Source organism: Spermophilus citellus, assembly GCF_964194105.1.
Source record: "Spermophilus citellus genome assembly, chromosome: 15".
Lineage (NCBI taxonomy): Eukaryota > Metazoa > Chordata > Mammalia > Rodentia > Sciuridae > Spermophilus > Spermophilus citellus.
Genome location: NC_138195.1, coordinates 71,886,967 through 71,902,943, shown reverse-complemented (window position 1 = coordinate 71,902,943; position 15,977 = coordinate 71,886,967). Strand labels below are relative to the sequence as shown.

The window sequence follows — 15,977 nt, the reverse complement described above, 5'->3', positions numbered from 1 at the left end:
AAATAGGAATTTTTAAAAAGAGCTGGGAGGGGCTAGGGATAAAGCTCAGTTGGTGGAGTGCTTGCCTTTATATGTACAAGGCCATGGATTCAACCTCAAGCACCACAAAAAATAAAAGAGCTGGGAGGTGTAGCTCAGTGGTAGAATACTTTCCTGGGCATGAGAGGTCCTGAGTTCAATCCATAGTACCGTAAAATAAATAAATAAATAAACAAACAAACAAAATCAGACCATGTCACTGCACAGCTTGTAACTCTCCCAATATCTTCCCTGTGCAATAAATAAAATCCAAACCCTGTACAAAGTTCTCTCCAAATCTCCTGATACACATTGTAACTCTCAGAATCAGAGTTTGCATCAATTGCACATTTGCCATCCCCTCTGCCTATTATTCACTGAGACCTTTTCTTGACCAAACCTTGCCATTCAGTTCACATCCTGAGGGTCACCTTCAAGGAGAGGCCTTGTATAGCCATATTTAGCGGCTTCTCAGCCACAGGGTCTCATCTTTCCCCATCTATTTTACCACGACACTCACCATTATTTGATACATTCTTGTTTGTTGTTTATTGCCAACACCCTGCTCCCAATTAGAGTATAAGCTCTGTGATAACAAAGACCTGGTCTGTTACTCATTGTGATCTCCCCAGCACATAGAGTAGGTGTTCTATACTCACTGAATGGATGAACAAATTAATGAAAGAATAAATGAATCTGAGACTAAGTTCCTCTACCTGTGTGGGAAAGGCTATCCTGGTTAGCAGCCCAGGATAGCCCGGGCCTAGCAAGTGGCCATTTTCTCTTCCTCACAAGATTGTCAGGTGGTGTTCCAGGTAAGCTGTACCCGTGGAGCCTCACCTGTATAGAAGCAGAGCAGCCAGGTGCCCAGCAGTGGGGCAAAGGTCTGGCCTGGTTTGGTCACCAGGGCAACCATGCCAAAGAGAAGCGCTGAGGCCGCCTGTTTACGATGGTTCAGCACCAGGTCCTCATCCACCAGGTCAGTGACCACCAAGGTCAACAGCTTGCAGGTGCCCTCAGTGAAAACACGGTTACTGCCAGCAGAGGGAGTAGGCAAGGGTGAAAGGTGAGATAAAGGGGTGGGAGTGGGGGTGGGGATGAGTGCGAGCAGAAGCATACCTGGCGATGAAGAAGCAGAGCAGGCCAGGATGGTCTGGGCCAGCCACCAGCATGAGCAGGCTAAGGCCCAGCTTGAGCAGAAAGAGACCCCGCACTACTGCGTAGACTCCCCAGCGCTGACACAGGGGCAGGAAGTAGAGGTTGTTGAGATGGGGAGCGACATAGGAGACACCTGGGGAAGGAAGAGGGCCTTGCCTTGTCAGGGGCACTGCCATAGCCTCAGCAGTGATTGACATTGTAACTCTAAGAATCAGACTTTGCATCAACTGCACACTAACAATGTGCTGGGCTCTGTGCTAAGAGTGTCACACGCTTTTTAATTTTTCTTTTTGGTACTGGGGATTAAACCCAGGGCCTTGCATATACCAGGCAAATTTAATACCACTGAACTACTTCCCTAGCCCTTTCTTTTTTCTTTTCTTTTTCTTTCCTTTCTTTTTCTTTTTTTCCCTTTCTTTTTCTTTTTCCTTCTTTTTTCTTTTCTTTTTTTTTTGGTACTGGGGATTGAATCTAAGGATGCTGAGCTATATTTACAATCCTTTATAAAAATTTTGAGACATGGTCTCACTAAGTTGCTGAGGCTAGCTTTGAACTTGCAATCCTCCTGTCTCAGCCTCCAGAGTTGCCTGAATTACAGACATGCAAATATGCCTGGCTTTCCCAGCCCTTTGAAATTTTATTTTGAGATAAGGTCTGGCTAAGTTGACAAGGCTGGCTTTGAACTTGTGATCCTGCTGCCTCAGTCTCTGGAGTAGCTGGGATTGTAAGTGTGTACCACCATACCACATGTTTATATCTAATCTTCCCAAGCCTTTAAAGTAAATAAGAGTTGTCCCTTGGTATCCTCAGGAGACTGATTCCAGGATCACCCAGGGAAAACAAAATCCATAGATGTTTAAGTCTTTTATATAAAATGACATAGTATTTGCATCTGATTTAGTCACATCCCACATACACACTTTAAATTATCTCATATTACTTATAATACCTAATACCATATACATGTCATATAAATAATTGTCATACTATTTACTATATAAATATAAATTGTCATACTATTTGATACATGTTGATATAAACTATATTGTTTAGGGGCTAATGACAAGAAAAAAAGACTATATGTTAATGCAGATGTGATTTTTTTTCCTGAATATTTTTAATCTGTGGGTTGGTTGAGTCCACAGATAAGGAGCCCACACATCCAGGCTTTCTCCTTACTTTACAAGTGAGAAAGGGAGACCCCCAAAAATGACATACTGAAGACCACCCAGGGAGAGAACATGGTCAAGACACACCCAGGCTTATCAGATATAGTCCTCACTGCTAAGCAACCACTGCACTGCACCATAACGCCTCTGGGTGGCACCATCACCAAGAGGATTAGCCTGTGCGTCAGTCCCTCCCGGAAACCCACCACCTCAGGAAAACAGAGCTGGCCCCAAGGTGCAATCCCCTGGCAGATTCATCCCCGCCCTCTACCACCTGGCCCTCAGCTAGACCACGCCTGCAGCTGGGCTAGGGGCTCTGAGTACAGCCTCTGTCCTTAGCCTGCCTGAGGCACCCACTCACCCAACAGGAAGGAGCCAGTGGAGAGAGAGATGTGGTCTGACAGCAGATGCTCCAGGAAGAGGGGGAAGAAGTTGCTGTTGAAGTGGCAGTGGAACACCTATAAGCCAACAGGGCAGTAAGGAGGGTGACCCCAGCAGGGCCATAAGCCAATAGGGGAAGCACATGTCCCATGGTCCTCAGAGCAGTAGAGAACTGGCTTCTGTCCCCAAGTCCCTAAACATGGAACATGCCAGAAAAAGATCTAAAGCCACATTCCTGTTGGTTATCAACAAGTTAGAGACATAATAAAATGATAATTGGAATAAGTTTTTCTTTTAATTGAAAACACATTAGTAAAACAAGTCTCAAGACATTAAAAAAATGGTTTCTAAATGTAGCTAATTTGTACACTACATGGGTTTCAGGAGTGGCACTTGGTGTTTTAAAAAGATTATAACAGAGACAATCTTTCAGCCCTCACTTTATAAGTAAGGACAAGGCTACCCAGACAGGCTGAGACCTACCTGAAATCATTCAGAGAATGCTATGACCCAGGTTTAATATCCCAACCTTGTCCCTGTCACCAAATTGCCCAGCAAGGCCTCCTAAGTGCCCAACTCCTGAGGCACCTGTCCACTAGAGTGTGAGATAGCCCAGTCACTGGGGGAAAGATACCATTCCCAATACCTGCACCAGGTCCATGCCCACGAACCACAGGAAGTTTTGGTGGCGTGCCAGCTGCCGGAGGTATTGGCCCAAGGTGATGCTGCCCACTTCCTCACTGCCCACTAGCAGCTCCTCTCCATACAGGCTATGGGCAGAGGGGAGTTGAGAACTGCTAGGGCTGGGCCAAAGTCTGCTCCCACCCTAGAGCAGCCACCCATCAGCCAAAGGACTCAGCATCAGCCTGGGATCCCAGCATTGATGGCCACTCACCCACCATCCATGGCCAGGGTTGAGCACCCAGGGTCCTTTCCAGCCACTTCAACCCGCCGCCTCAGTAGTTGCGTGGCCCCTAGAAAGCCCAGCCCAGAGCCAGCAGCCAGTGCCACACAGAAGGCGCGGAAGGAGGAGAAGTCCTCCTTGTTCCAAAAGGCGTAGGAGGCAAAGACAGAGAGGGAGCCAGCTGCACTGAAGAGGGAGCAGTAGAAGTTGAGATGGGTGCGGTCGTGGGCCGAGAGTGCCAGGTCGGCCAACAAGGCATGATGGTGAAGGTCCACGAGTGTCAGGAAGCCATCATAGAGGCACAGGCACAGCAAGAACTGTAGGCCAGCTGGGGCCCAAGGCACCCAGAATGCCAGGAAGGACAGTGCCAGCAGTGGCCCGTGCCTGCCCAGCGCCCGTACCCGTGCCAGCACCACAGCCCTTGAGGAGAGCCTGGCGCCGGACCTGCCAGGGAGAGGAGGGTGTTGGGAAATGCCCTGTTGGCCTTGGCTGGCCCCAGTTCCCGTCCGGGCCTTGGAGGAGGGACAGAGGCCTAGAATGTAGGGTACACATCAGGATGCACCCAGTCTCCAATCTCCAACTTAGGAAGCACAGCTTACCAGTGGGTGCACTCTTTCCTCTGCCCTACCCGCCCCCCTCTAGTCTGTCAGTTGATGGCCAAAGGGCAGTGGGATACCCACTTCTCAGGCTTGGGGGCAGTGATGAGCCCAAGCATGGAGGAAAGGGAATCTGATGGGAGCAGCATAGGGTGTTTGCTGCGCAGGGTTCTGAGAAGCCACATAAGCCAAGCCGGGGTCAGTCTCTTCCCTGGTGAGCAAGGCAGGGGTTAGGCAAAGCCAATTTTTCAACTTGGACAGAGCCTTCCCTGGCCCCTGGGAAGGGAGTGGATCCACATCCAACACTTGAACTGGCCTTTCTTTCCCCACCCCGAATGCAGGCAGGGGTCCTCCAGTACAAGAGACAGGTGGGAACTGAAGCTCTTTTGAACCATCCCCAAATACAAACCAGGGCTGAGAGCTGAGGAACTGGCGGTCACTTAGCCAGCCGAAGAGGGGGTCGTTGAGGCTGTTCCAGAGGAGAAACACCGTCTACAGGCAAAAGGAGATGGGCACAGTGGGGTCCAGGCAGCTTCTAGCAGAACTCCCCACCCCTCAAAGATGGCCCCAGCTGTGCTGCCTGCAGACCTTGCGGTCAGTTCCTCTGCTCAGACCCACACTCCCAGCCACTCACTTATCAATGCCTCATCCAGGGTCCAGCTAGTAAGTATAACCAGATGACAAATTAGCATGTGTGATTGTACTGTACATGAATGTAAAGAACAATGAATATATGACAATAGCCAGGAAACTAATCTAATCCCCACTGAGAAGTCATCAAAGCCTCCACCAGCTTTTCTGGCTGAGTCTTGGTAGGCAACCTGGCCTGCCTTATGTCCCTGAATAGGTGGGACCCAGCACCTGCCATCTACCTAGCAACCTATGCACCCACCAGGCTGACTGCCCAGTGCTGATCCTACCTCTCCAACCCAGAAGGCTACTTTGTTGATCTTGTACACTGAGACAAAGGTGTCCACATAGTAGAGCAGGAACACATTGTGCAGGATGGAGGTGAAGAGGGCCAGGGAGCCATAGACCACAGCTGTGGGCAGGCCCAATAACCAGGCTTGGGGCCATCCCAGCCCCATGACTACCAGCCTGATTTAACCCCAGGAGCTCATGGCTACCAGCAGTCTCCCCATTCTTGTCCCTGGAAAAGAAAGAGCCAGTTAGCAGCAAAGATCAGAGACTACTCTGCTCCTAACCCTGTGTTCTGAGTCCTTTAAAAACTCATTTTCAGGGCCGGGGTTGTGGCTCAGAGGTAGAGCACTTGCCCAGCATGGGTGAGGCACTGGGTTTGATTCCTGGCACCATATTAAAAAAAATAAACAAATAAAATAAAGGTATTATGTCCATCTACAACTAAAAAAATTTTTTTAAAAAATTGGGGTTGGGGATATAGTTTAGTTGGTAGAGTGCTTGCCTTGCATGCACAAGGCCCTGGGTTCAATCCCCCCCCCCCAAAAAAAATTAGAATTTAAATGAGCTGGGGTTGTGGCTCAGTGGTAGAGTGCTTACTAGCATGGGTGAGGCACTGGGTTCGATTCTCAGCATCACATATAAGTAAATAAATAAACATCAATCAACAACTAAAAAAATAAAAAAAATTTTAAAAATGTAAACTCATTTTCAGCCAGGTGTGGGAGCACATACCTGTAATCCCAGCTACTTGCAAGGCTAAGGCAAAAGAATTACATGTGAAAGGCCAAGGCTGGGGTGTAATTCTGTGGTAGAATACTGTGTAGCATGTGTAAGGACCTGGGCTCAATCCCCAGTATTAGCCCCCCACCCCTGCAAAAAAAAAATGTATTGCAGCCAGGACTTGGTGGTGCACAACTATAATCCTAGTGGCTTGGGAGGCTGAGGCAGAAGGATCACAAATTCAAAGCCTGCCTCAACAACTTAGTGAGGCCCTAAGCAACTCAGTGAGACCTGGCTCTAAATAAAACATAAAAAAGGGCTGGGGGCAGCTTGGGAGGCTGAGGCAGGAGGATCGCAAGTTCAAAGTCAGCCTCAGCAAAGGTGAGGAGCTAAGCAACTCAGTGAGACCCTGTCTCTAAATAAAATACAAAATAGGGCTGGGGATGTAGCTCAGTGGTTGAGTGCCCCTGAGTTCAATCCCCAATACAAAAAAAAAAAAAAAAAAAAAGGACCTGGGGATGTGGCTCGGTGATTGAGTGCCCCTGGATTCACTTACCAATACCAAATAAATAAATTGCAAGTTCAAGGCCAGCCTGGGAACTGAATGAGACACTGTCTCAGGAAAAAAAAAAATGGTAGAGAACTTGCCTAGCACATGCAAGGCCCTGGGGTTCAATCACACACACTTTTTTATTAGTACCAAATGCATACACACTCATTTCCAGTGGGAGAGAGTTTATACATAAAACAAATATGGAGAATCACCAATGGAGGACAGCAATGCCAAGTTACCATTACTCTGGAAGTAACTCAACAAAACTGATAAGGCAGGCACTCTACAAGTGTTGGGGTAGGCTGTGTGCTAGGGCTAGATGCTCAGTATCTTTTTTACATCCACACTGCAACCTTAATGGTCTGGACGTGACCGCCTGGGACTTGGGCACATGATGTACTTACAGTGCATCCTCAGATAAGTTAACTTGGAATGGAATCCAAGTTTTTTTTGGTTTGTTTTTTGTTTTTTGGTGTTGGGGATCGAACCCAGGACGTTGTGCATGCGAGGCAAGCACTCTATCAACTGAGCTATGTCCCAGCCCTTAATCCAAGTTTTTGTTTCTTTTTCTGTAAAATGAGAAAAGGGATGATTATACCCACTTTGCAAAATAATGTAAGGGTTAATTTTAAAAAAGTAAATTTAAAAATGCTTTTAAAAAAGAATTTAAGGATTCACAGAAAGTGCTTTTTTTGCGGGGGGCAGGGTATTAGGATTGAACTCAGAGGCACTCAACCACTGAGCCACATCTCCAGCCTTATTTTGTATTTTTATCTAGAGACAGGGTCTCACTGAGTTGCTTAGTGTCTCACTGTTGCTGAGGCTGGCTTTGAACTTGCGATCCTCCTGCCTCAGCCTCCCAGGCCACTGGGATTACAGGAATGCACCACCTTGCCTGGATTATAGTGTCATTATTATCTTTACAAAATACCTAAAAAGTTTATAGCATTATTATGATTTTATAGGGAGCAACCCCAAGTTCAGAGATGGTATCTTGACCAATGTCACACAGCAAAAAAGTAACATATTGCACTCAGATCCGTCTGACATAAAAACATTTTCTGCTATTTGTCTTCCCAAATCAGGTTCTCATATACATTGTTGGAGAGAAGGGAAGAAACCCAGTGTCATGTCTGCACTGTAATAAGAATGATAAGATATAATCCCAGCAACTCTGGAAGCTAAGGCAGGAGAATCACAAGTTCAAAGCCAACCTCAGCAAATCAGCGAGGCCCTAAGCAATTTAGTGAGACCCTGTCTCAAAATAAAAATAAAATTAAAAGGGCTGGGAATATGGCTCAGTGGTTAAGCACCCCCGAGTTCAATCCCCAGTACAAAAAAAAAAAAAAAAAAAAAAAAAAAAGATGTGGGCCAGGGATATAGCTCAATAGCTCAGTGGTAGAATGCTTGCCTAACATGCACAAAGCCCTGGGTTCTACTGCCAGTACCACAAAAAATAAATAATACAAGAGTCCACACTGCTCATGCACTTGATTCCAGAAATTCCATTCTAACAAACTAACTACAAAGGAATATGGAGAGAGATATTCACAGTGGCAACATTTATAAACAGCAAAAGGCAGGATATAGGGGCTGAAGTTGTGGCTCAGTGGTAGAGTGCTCGCCTAGCATGCACAAGGCACGGGGTTCGATCCTCGACACCACATAATGTAAAATGAAGATATTGTGTCCACCTAAATCTAAGAAATAAATATTTTTTTAAAAAGCAGGATACAGCCCAAGAATGAGCAAAGGGGGGCTAGGGATATAGCTCAGTTAGTAGAGTGCTTTCCTTGCATGCACAAGGCCCTGGGATCAATCCCCAGCACCACAAAAATAAATAAATAAATAAATAAATAAATAAATAAATAAGAATGAGCAAAGGGACTGGCTTAGCAAACTCCAAGCTGTGTACAAAGGGCCCACAAATGGGCTGCATCAGCACATGGGGACAGAAACGCAAGAACACACCATGCAAAGACAGACCATGGAGTGGGGGTGTAACTCAGTGGTAGGGCACCTACCTAGCCTGCACGAGGTCCTAGTGTTCAATCCCTAGCACTGGAAAGAGAGAGAGAGAGAGAGAGAGAGAGAGAATGAATAACTGACTCATGCACAAAGATTGAGAGCCAGACCCACCATGAGAGGAAAAGGAAATAAAAGTAAGATTTTAATTACTGGAGACTTTGTTAAAATATAGATGCTGACTTAGTGGGTCTGGGGAGGGACCTGAGATTCTGCTTTTCTAACACTTCCAGGTGAGGCTGCTGCTGGTCTGTGGCCACACTTTTTTTTTTTTTTTTTTTTGGTAGTTGGGTATGGACAGCATACCTTTATTTTATTTGTTTATTTTTATGCAGTGCTAAGGCTCAAAACCAGTGCCTCATACATGGTAGGCAAGCGCTCTGGCACTGAGCTACAGCCCCAGCCCTGCAACCACACTCTTTAAGCAGCAAGGCATTAAGTTTCTGTCTCTTCTTTTAGACTCAAAGCTACTGTTTTCTTTTCAGAAAAATAATTCCCACATGTGCCTATCTGACCCTTTGAGGGAAGCCACAGAGGCTTCCTCCTCTCAAATTTCATGTTGTGAATCATATGTTCAAGTCTTAACTCCCCAACCTATGAATATGCTCATATTAGGGAATGGTATTTGTACAGTTGTAACCAGGTTAAAATGAAGTCATACAGAATTAGGATGGGCCTAATGACAGGTGTCCTTACAAGGAAAGGGAAATCTGGACACAGAGAAGCTGGCCATGTGAAGATGAGGCAGGAATCGGTGATGCAGCTACAAGCCAAGGAATGTGAGGACTGCCAGCAACCACCAGTAGTTACAAGAGGGATGGAAAGGTGCTTCCCTAGAGCCTCCAAGAATAATATGACCCTGCTAATGCTCTGACTTCAGATTTCTACCGTACAGAACCATGACAGAATAAATGGTTACTTTAAGCCATCCAGTTTATGTAATTTGTTGTGGTAGCCGGAGGACTCCAAAGGGCTGATCCTCAGAGAGCCCGTTACCCTCAGCCCAAGTCTGACCATGGCTCAGGTATCCATGCACACACACTCCCACAGAGGGCCAAAATCTGTTTTTTCCTTGGCCCCGGTCCAAGAGAAGCAGCAGCACCTCCAAGGGACCTGTCCTTGTCCTCAGGGCCTTAAAGGTTCCCTCTGGCTGATGAGCCACTGGCCTCATGGTGGGAACACAAGAGGAGAATTGGTCAAAACTACCTGAAATCCACCACTAACCCTTTGAGAATCTCCTCTGGACTGGACCACAGTGATCCTACCTCACCCACGGCAGCAGGATGGGCAAGTGAGCCCAGAGGAAATGCTTGTCTTTTTTCCCTCAGAGATGGAGGTGTGACTGTCATATAGAAAAGCACATATTCAAAGTATACAGTCAGGAAAGTTATAATGTGTACACTTGTGACACCATCACTCATCAACCTAAGTTTCCTCCAACACTGCTTTTTTTTTTCTTTTTTCTTTTGTAGTGGGAATTGAGCCCAAGGGCGCTTTACCACTGAGCTACATCCCCAGCCCTTTTTATTTTTTGAGACAGGGCCTCACTAAATTGCTGAGGCTGGCTTTAAACATGTGATCCTCCCAGGCCACTAGGATTACAGGCGTGCACTACTGTACCCAGCCTAGGCCCTTTTAATTTTTTTATTTTACTTTTTTAAAAAATATTTTTTAGTTATAATTGGACACAATACCTTTACTGTATTTAGTTTTATGTGGTGCTGAGGATTGAGCCCTGTGCCTCACACATGCTAGGCAAGCGCTCTACCACTGAGCCACAACTTCAGCCCCCCCCCCCCTTTTTATTTTTCGAGAGAGAGTCTTACTGAGTTCCTGAGGTCTTGCTAAGATACTGAGGCTGGGCCTAGGTCTGTAGCTCAGTGACAGAGCACTTGCCCAGCATGTGTGAGGCACTGGGTTCAATCCTTAGCACCACATAAAAATAAACAAATAAAATAAAGGCATTTTATCCATCTACAACTATAAAAAAAGAAAAAAGAAAAAAAAGATACTGAGGCTGGCCTCAATGCCTCAGCCTCCCAGGTTGCTGGGATTAAAGGCGTGTACCTGGCAATGCTTTTCAAAGAGAATGGAGAGAAGACATGACTGGAGTTCTCAAATGTCCTGACTCTACTATTTACTACCTGTATGACCTGAAACAATTTACTTAACCTCTCTGTGCCTCAGTCATAAGGTGTTGTTAAGAGGCAAAGAGAAAATACTTATAAGCACTAAGCACAAAATAGTGAGTACCAAAACTTGAGATGTGATGGCTAGTGGATCTCTCTACCCACCAATAAATTGGAAGCCCCATGACCTGCCACACAAGAATGGGTAAGAATTAAATGAGATGCCCCTCAAGGGTTATGACATGGGGGCCATAAAATACAACATACACCCCCATCACTATCCTTAACTTAGGTCACTCTCTCTGATCCCCCCTGAGCTTCATAGAACTCCCTTGTTCAACTCCACAGTCTTTGTCAAAAAGCAGGAAGCTGGGCTGGGGCTTTGGCTCATGGTAGAACGCTTGCCTAGCACGTGCAAGGCGCTGGGTTCAAGCCTCAGCACCACAGAAAAATAAATAAATAAATAAATAAAGGTATTGTGTCCAACTACAACTAAAAAATAAATATTAAAAAAAAAAAAGGAGTAAAGCCTGCTGACTCACAAGCAGATGCCCAGTATCCTGCCATTGTCATTGGAGGTGAACACTTAAGGTCCTCAGCCTCCACCAGGTGGCTCCCTATTCCCCCTGGAGTGATGTTAGAAAATCTCAAAGCATGGTAAGATGGAAAGGCTATAACTTTTGGCATCAGAAAGGCCCAGTTCAAATTCCAATTGCACTTCCTAAAAGTATAACCTCAGACAAGTCTCCCTGGCTTAGCCTTGGTTTCCTCACATGCAAAATGGGGCCATAAAGTCTGTCTGTATAGGAGTACAGAAAGGATTAAATTAATGTCCAGAAAACCCAGAGCATCATGCCTGTCACATGGTTGATGCTCAGAAACTACCTGTTTCTTATAACAGATCAGGGTAGGAGTCGGTGAATATCCCGATACTCGTGTCCCTCACACAAGTAAGTGAACTGGAGAAAAAGATGGAAAAAGGGCAAAGTCAAAAAAGGCAAAGAGCAGAAATACATCCAACAAATGCCAGAGACAAAGCTCCACCGTAAGTCTGAGCTGGAGGCAAAGCTACCTGTCCAGGTGAATCAGCCTTGAATGGGAGAGGGGCACAAGGAGGGTCTTCATCAGTTTCTTTTCCAGATTCCACTCCTCCATCAGCAAAGCCTTCCCTACTCTCCTCCCCACTCTCCACCACCACAGCAGAGGCAGTCCTGCCTCTCCCAGGGAAGAGCAGCATGGAGCACATGCTGGCCTAGCTGCATAAACTGCCATCTGTAACCTGCAACCAACATCACGCCCCACTGAAACCTTATACCAAAGTCTGCTGAAGGTCCCACAGTCCATCCCTGCCCTAAGAATAGTCCCAGTTGGTGGCCTTGGGTTCACCCTACTCTCTCTCCCTGGACCAGTAGGATGTTGATGCCAACCTGTCAGCTGGCTGTGTGGCTGAAACGCAAAAGCAATCTAAATAGTCTAAAGCATCAAGCAAAATGCCTGGCACATACAATACTCAATAAATGATAGCTATTACTAATTTTTTTCCTATCTCTGAAGTTTATTTTCAGGTTTTTAAAAGATGAGTCAATGACCCTCCCAATCCCCCGCCGTAAGTCCATGACTGAAGTTGTCTTTGCAGCACCCAGCACTGATGCCTCTTGGTACCCGGAACATCCCTTTCTCATCTGCCATCCCCAATATACTTATTTAAATACCACCTCCACCTTTGTTCATGCTGTCCGTTCCATCCATGATATCCTAGATGTAACTCCATACCATTTCTCAGGCATTTAGAGGATGCCTGGCTTTCACATTGTGAATCCCTACAGCTCTGTTGCTACTCCCATCCACATTTCATAGATGAAGAAACCAAGGCTCTGAAGATTAAATAACTGGCCCAGGGTCACAGAGCTATTAGGTAATGGAGCCAAGATTCAAAATGTTTATTTTTAAAATTTTTTTAGCTGTAGATGGACACAATATCTTTATTTTTATTTATTTTAAAAATTTTTTTGTAGTTGTAGATGGACAGAATGCCTTTTTTGTTAATATTTATGTGGTGCTGAGGATTAAACCCAGTGCCTCACACATGCTAGGCAAGTGCTTTGCCACTTGAGCTACAGTCCTAGCCCTTATTTATTTTTATGTGGTGCTGGGGACCGAACCCAGGGCCTCACGCATGCTAGGTAAGCACTCTACCACTGAGCTACAACCCCAGGCCTCAAAATGTTTTTTGACTTCTTAGTCATTTAAATTTAGCATTTCTCACCTTACTATGTACCTTCTTCCACCATCTCAGCAAATCCTGCTCATCCAAGACCCAGGTCAGTGTCATAAACTTTCCCAGGTATACCAAGTCAGGATTCTCTCTTCTTTTCAGATACCTGTCCCCAGTATCAAGCATGCAAATGCTTCCCTTACCCTCCTCCAGCCCACAAGCTCCTGAAAGGCAGGACCAGTGAGCCCAGCCCCTGATTTTTACCTCTGCCTCTACCAGGCTCATTCACCACATACAGGTACTCAGTTAATGCCTGATAGGTCTACTTACCCCTAAAAGGCCAATATGCGCATCCACCTGCTGCCCTCAAAGAGCAACCATGAGAAAATTCCCCAGACCCTACTGTACCCCAATTTGCTGTTCCACTTGGCTGTGAGAATTAGAAAAAGGCAAGCTTGTTGTGTCCCTCTAAATAAAACATTTAAAACAAAACAACATAGGCAGAAAGAGGAATATTTATACTAGCAAAGAGTATTAAGCTTTCACCAATGCACAGCCCCATGCTAAGAAAAACAGAAACAATGTGGGCAGAGAGCTCAGAGGAGGGAGGCAGAAATGGGGCCAGATCAGGAAGGAAGGTTGTTGTAACCCTCACACAACAGTCTATCCTGAGGATCGTAGAAGAGGAGACACTGACTGGGGGTGGGAGGTGACAGAATCACATCTGTTTGGAAGGAACCCTCTAGCATTTTTTCTCCCCTCTTTACCCCATCAGGCTCCTAGGAGATTAAAAAAAAAAAAACTAGAAATGCAAACAGATGTCCCTGATTTCTGAACCAACCTATGATTTTAATTTTTTTATTTCATTTTTTAAAAATATTTTTCAGGGGCTGGCGTTGTGGTTCAGTGGTAGAGCGCCTGCCTAACATGTGTGAGGCCCTGGGTTCGATCCTCAGCACCACATATAAATAAAGTTAAAAAATCCATTGGCAACTAAAAAATATTTTTAAAATAAATAAATAAAATAAAAATATTTTCAGTTGTAATTGGACACAATACCTTTATTTTATTTAGTTAGTTTTATGAGGTGCTGAGGATGGAACCCAGTGCCCCACACATGCAAGGCAAGCGTTCTACCACTGAACTACAACCTCAACCCTTTTTATTTTTTGAGACAGGGTCTGGCTAAGATAGTGAGGCCGGGGCTGGGGCTGTAGCTCAAGGAATGTCCATGGAGTCAGGGGAGGAAACCAAGAATGCCAGACTGGACCCTGGAATGATGAGCATCAGAAAGAGGGTGAGTGATAAGATACCCTCAGAAGGACCAAACACTGTAGGAAAGCAGTTGAGTGCAGAAGTGAAAAGCTACTAAAAAGCAAAAATTGGAGTTAGGAGCCCAGGGTCAGATCTGAATGTTATCACTAACTAGCTGAGTTTACTCCCACATCTGTGAAATGGACAAGACAATCCATTCCCTGCTTGTCCTCAGAGTATCAAAAGAACAGATAATGGGGCTGGGGATGTGGCTCAAGCGGTAGCGCGCTCGCCTGGCATGCGTGCGGCCTGGGTTCGATCCTCAGCACCACATACCAACAAAGATGTTGTGTCCGCAGAGAACTAAAAATAAATATTAAAATTTTTTTCTCTCTCTCTCCCCTCTCTCACTCTCTCTTTAAAAAAAAAAAAAAAAAAAAAAAAAAAAAAGGGCTGGGGATGTGGCTCAAGCGGTAGCGCGCTCGCCTGGCATGCGTGCGGCCCGGGTTCGATCCTCAGCACCACATACCAACAAAGATGTTGTGTCCACCGAGAACTAAAAAATAAATATTAAAAATTCTCTTTCTCTCTCTCTCTCTCTCTCTCTCCTCTCTCACTCTTTCTTTAAAAAAAAAAAGAACAGATAAAAGTTTAAGGTACTATAAACAAAGCAAGTATTAGGTGTGACCATTTTCTCAATAAGCAGCTGACCTCTGAATTGTTTGCTGTTTCCTGCTTCAAACTCTGGAGTCATCTTCCATCTCAGTCTCCCAAAGCAGGGTCCAGTCTTAGGGGCACTGCTGGGAGGTAGCACCTTCTGTTCCAAAAAGAATGGTCCCATCCTCCTCCTCAGGCTAGAAACGAACTTTCACCTCACTGGGGAAGGGACTTCCGGCTCACTCTCCCACAGGTAACTCAGGAGGCACTGGAGAAACAGCGGCTTCACCCCAAGACCCTTCCAAGCAACTGTGAAGTTCAGGATCAACCCTTTACTCAATTACTGCACTGAAACACGTGTACACATTAAAATCGCCTGTGGAGCCGTTCGCAAATACCCAGGATCAGGCCTTACCTCAAACCAATAAAAATCAGAATCTCTCAGGGTGGGTCCCTTATCGAATTTTTTTTTTCCAGGACTGGGGCTTAAACCCAAGAGTACTCTATCACTGTCACCATCAGCCCTTTTTATTTTAAAATTCTGAGAAAGAATCTTGTTAAATTGCCCAGGCGGTCCTCGAATTAGCGATCTTCCTGCCTCAGCCTCCGGAGTCGCTGGGATTACAGGCGTGTGCCACCATGCCTGGCACATTAATGTTCTTTTTTAAAAGCCTCCCAAGTGGGCTGGGGCTGTATCTCCGGAGCAGAGTGTTTGCCTTGCAAGTGTGAGGCACTGGGTTCAGTCCTCAGCACCACATAAAAATAAAATAAAATCATGCTGTCCATCTACAACTACAAAAATAAATACATATATTTTTTAATCCTCGGAAGTGGTTCTGCGCCACCAGGTTAAGAGTCATGTCAATGAATGGATCCTCGTCTGCCCCATGACATCCCTCAACCCCATATGCCCAGGGAGCTATCAGACCCATTGCATCCCCTTCCCCCTACACCCCAAGCCTTTCTGCACGGATTTCAGCCTTGACCCTCGAACCCAGCTTCTCCCGCCATGAACTCAGAACTCTCCAAATCCACAACCTGATCACCTCAAGGACCCCCGAAAACAGTCTCCATGACTCCCAGAGCAGAGAGCATTCCCTACCCCACTTGAGCTTGTCATTTGTGTCAGACTGGCCTCAAGTCCAACCCACGCCTGCCGCGGAGCCCAGACCACCCGCCGGCCCCTCACCGTAATCCTAGTAGGCGAAGCCTAATTCCAAGGCTGCGGAAAGCCAGGTGCGAGACAGTGCGCCTGCGCACACGAAGCCCATGGCTTC

The 15,977-nt window shown here is 45.9% G+C and overlaps 1 protein-coding gene across 3 annotated transcripts in view; it reads right to left on the bottom strand.

Moving 5' to 3' along the window:
• Nucleotides 1-15,977, bottom strand: part of MFSD13A (major facilitator superfamily domain containing 13A) — a 19,536-nt gene extending 3,559 nt beyond the window's left edge. Inside the window, exons 1-9 of one of the 3 annotated variants that reach the window (XM_081268731.1) lie at nt 15,890-15,977; nt 8,445-8,481; nt 5,147-5,376; nt 4,636-4,718; nt 3,622-4,074; nt 3,373-3,496; nt 2,707-2,803; nt 1,138-1,309; nt 859-1,052 (exon numbers count right to left, since the gene is read on the bottom strand). In XM_081268731.1, the coding sequence (XP_081124857.1) occupies nt 859-1,052; nt 1,138-1,309; nt 2,707-2,803; nt 3,373-3,496; nt 3,622-4,074; nt 4,636-4,718; nt 5,147-5,314 (1,291 nt within the window). In that variant the 5' untranslated portion in view covers nt 5,315-5,376; nt 8,445-8,481; nt 15,890-15,977. The remainder of the gene's footprint in view (nt 1-858; nt 1,053-1,137; nt 1,310-2,706; nt 2,804-3,372; nt 3,497-3,621; nt 4,075-4,635; nt 4,719-5,146; nt 5,377-8,444; nt 8,482-15,889) is intronic. The other 2 variants (XM_081268732.1, XM_081268733.1) reach the window with 2 other exon arrangements.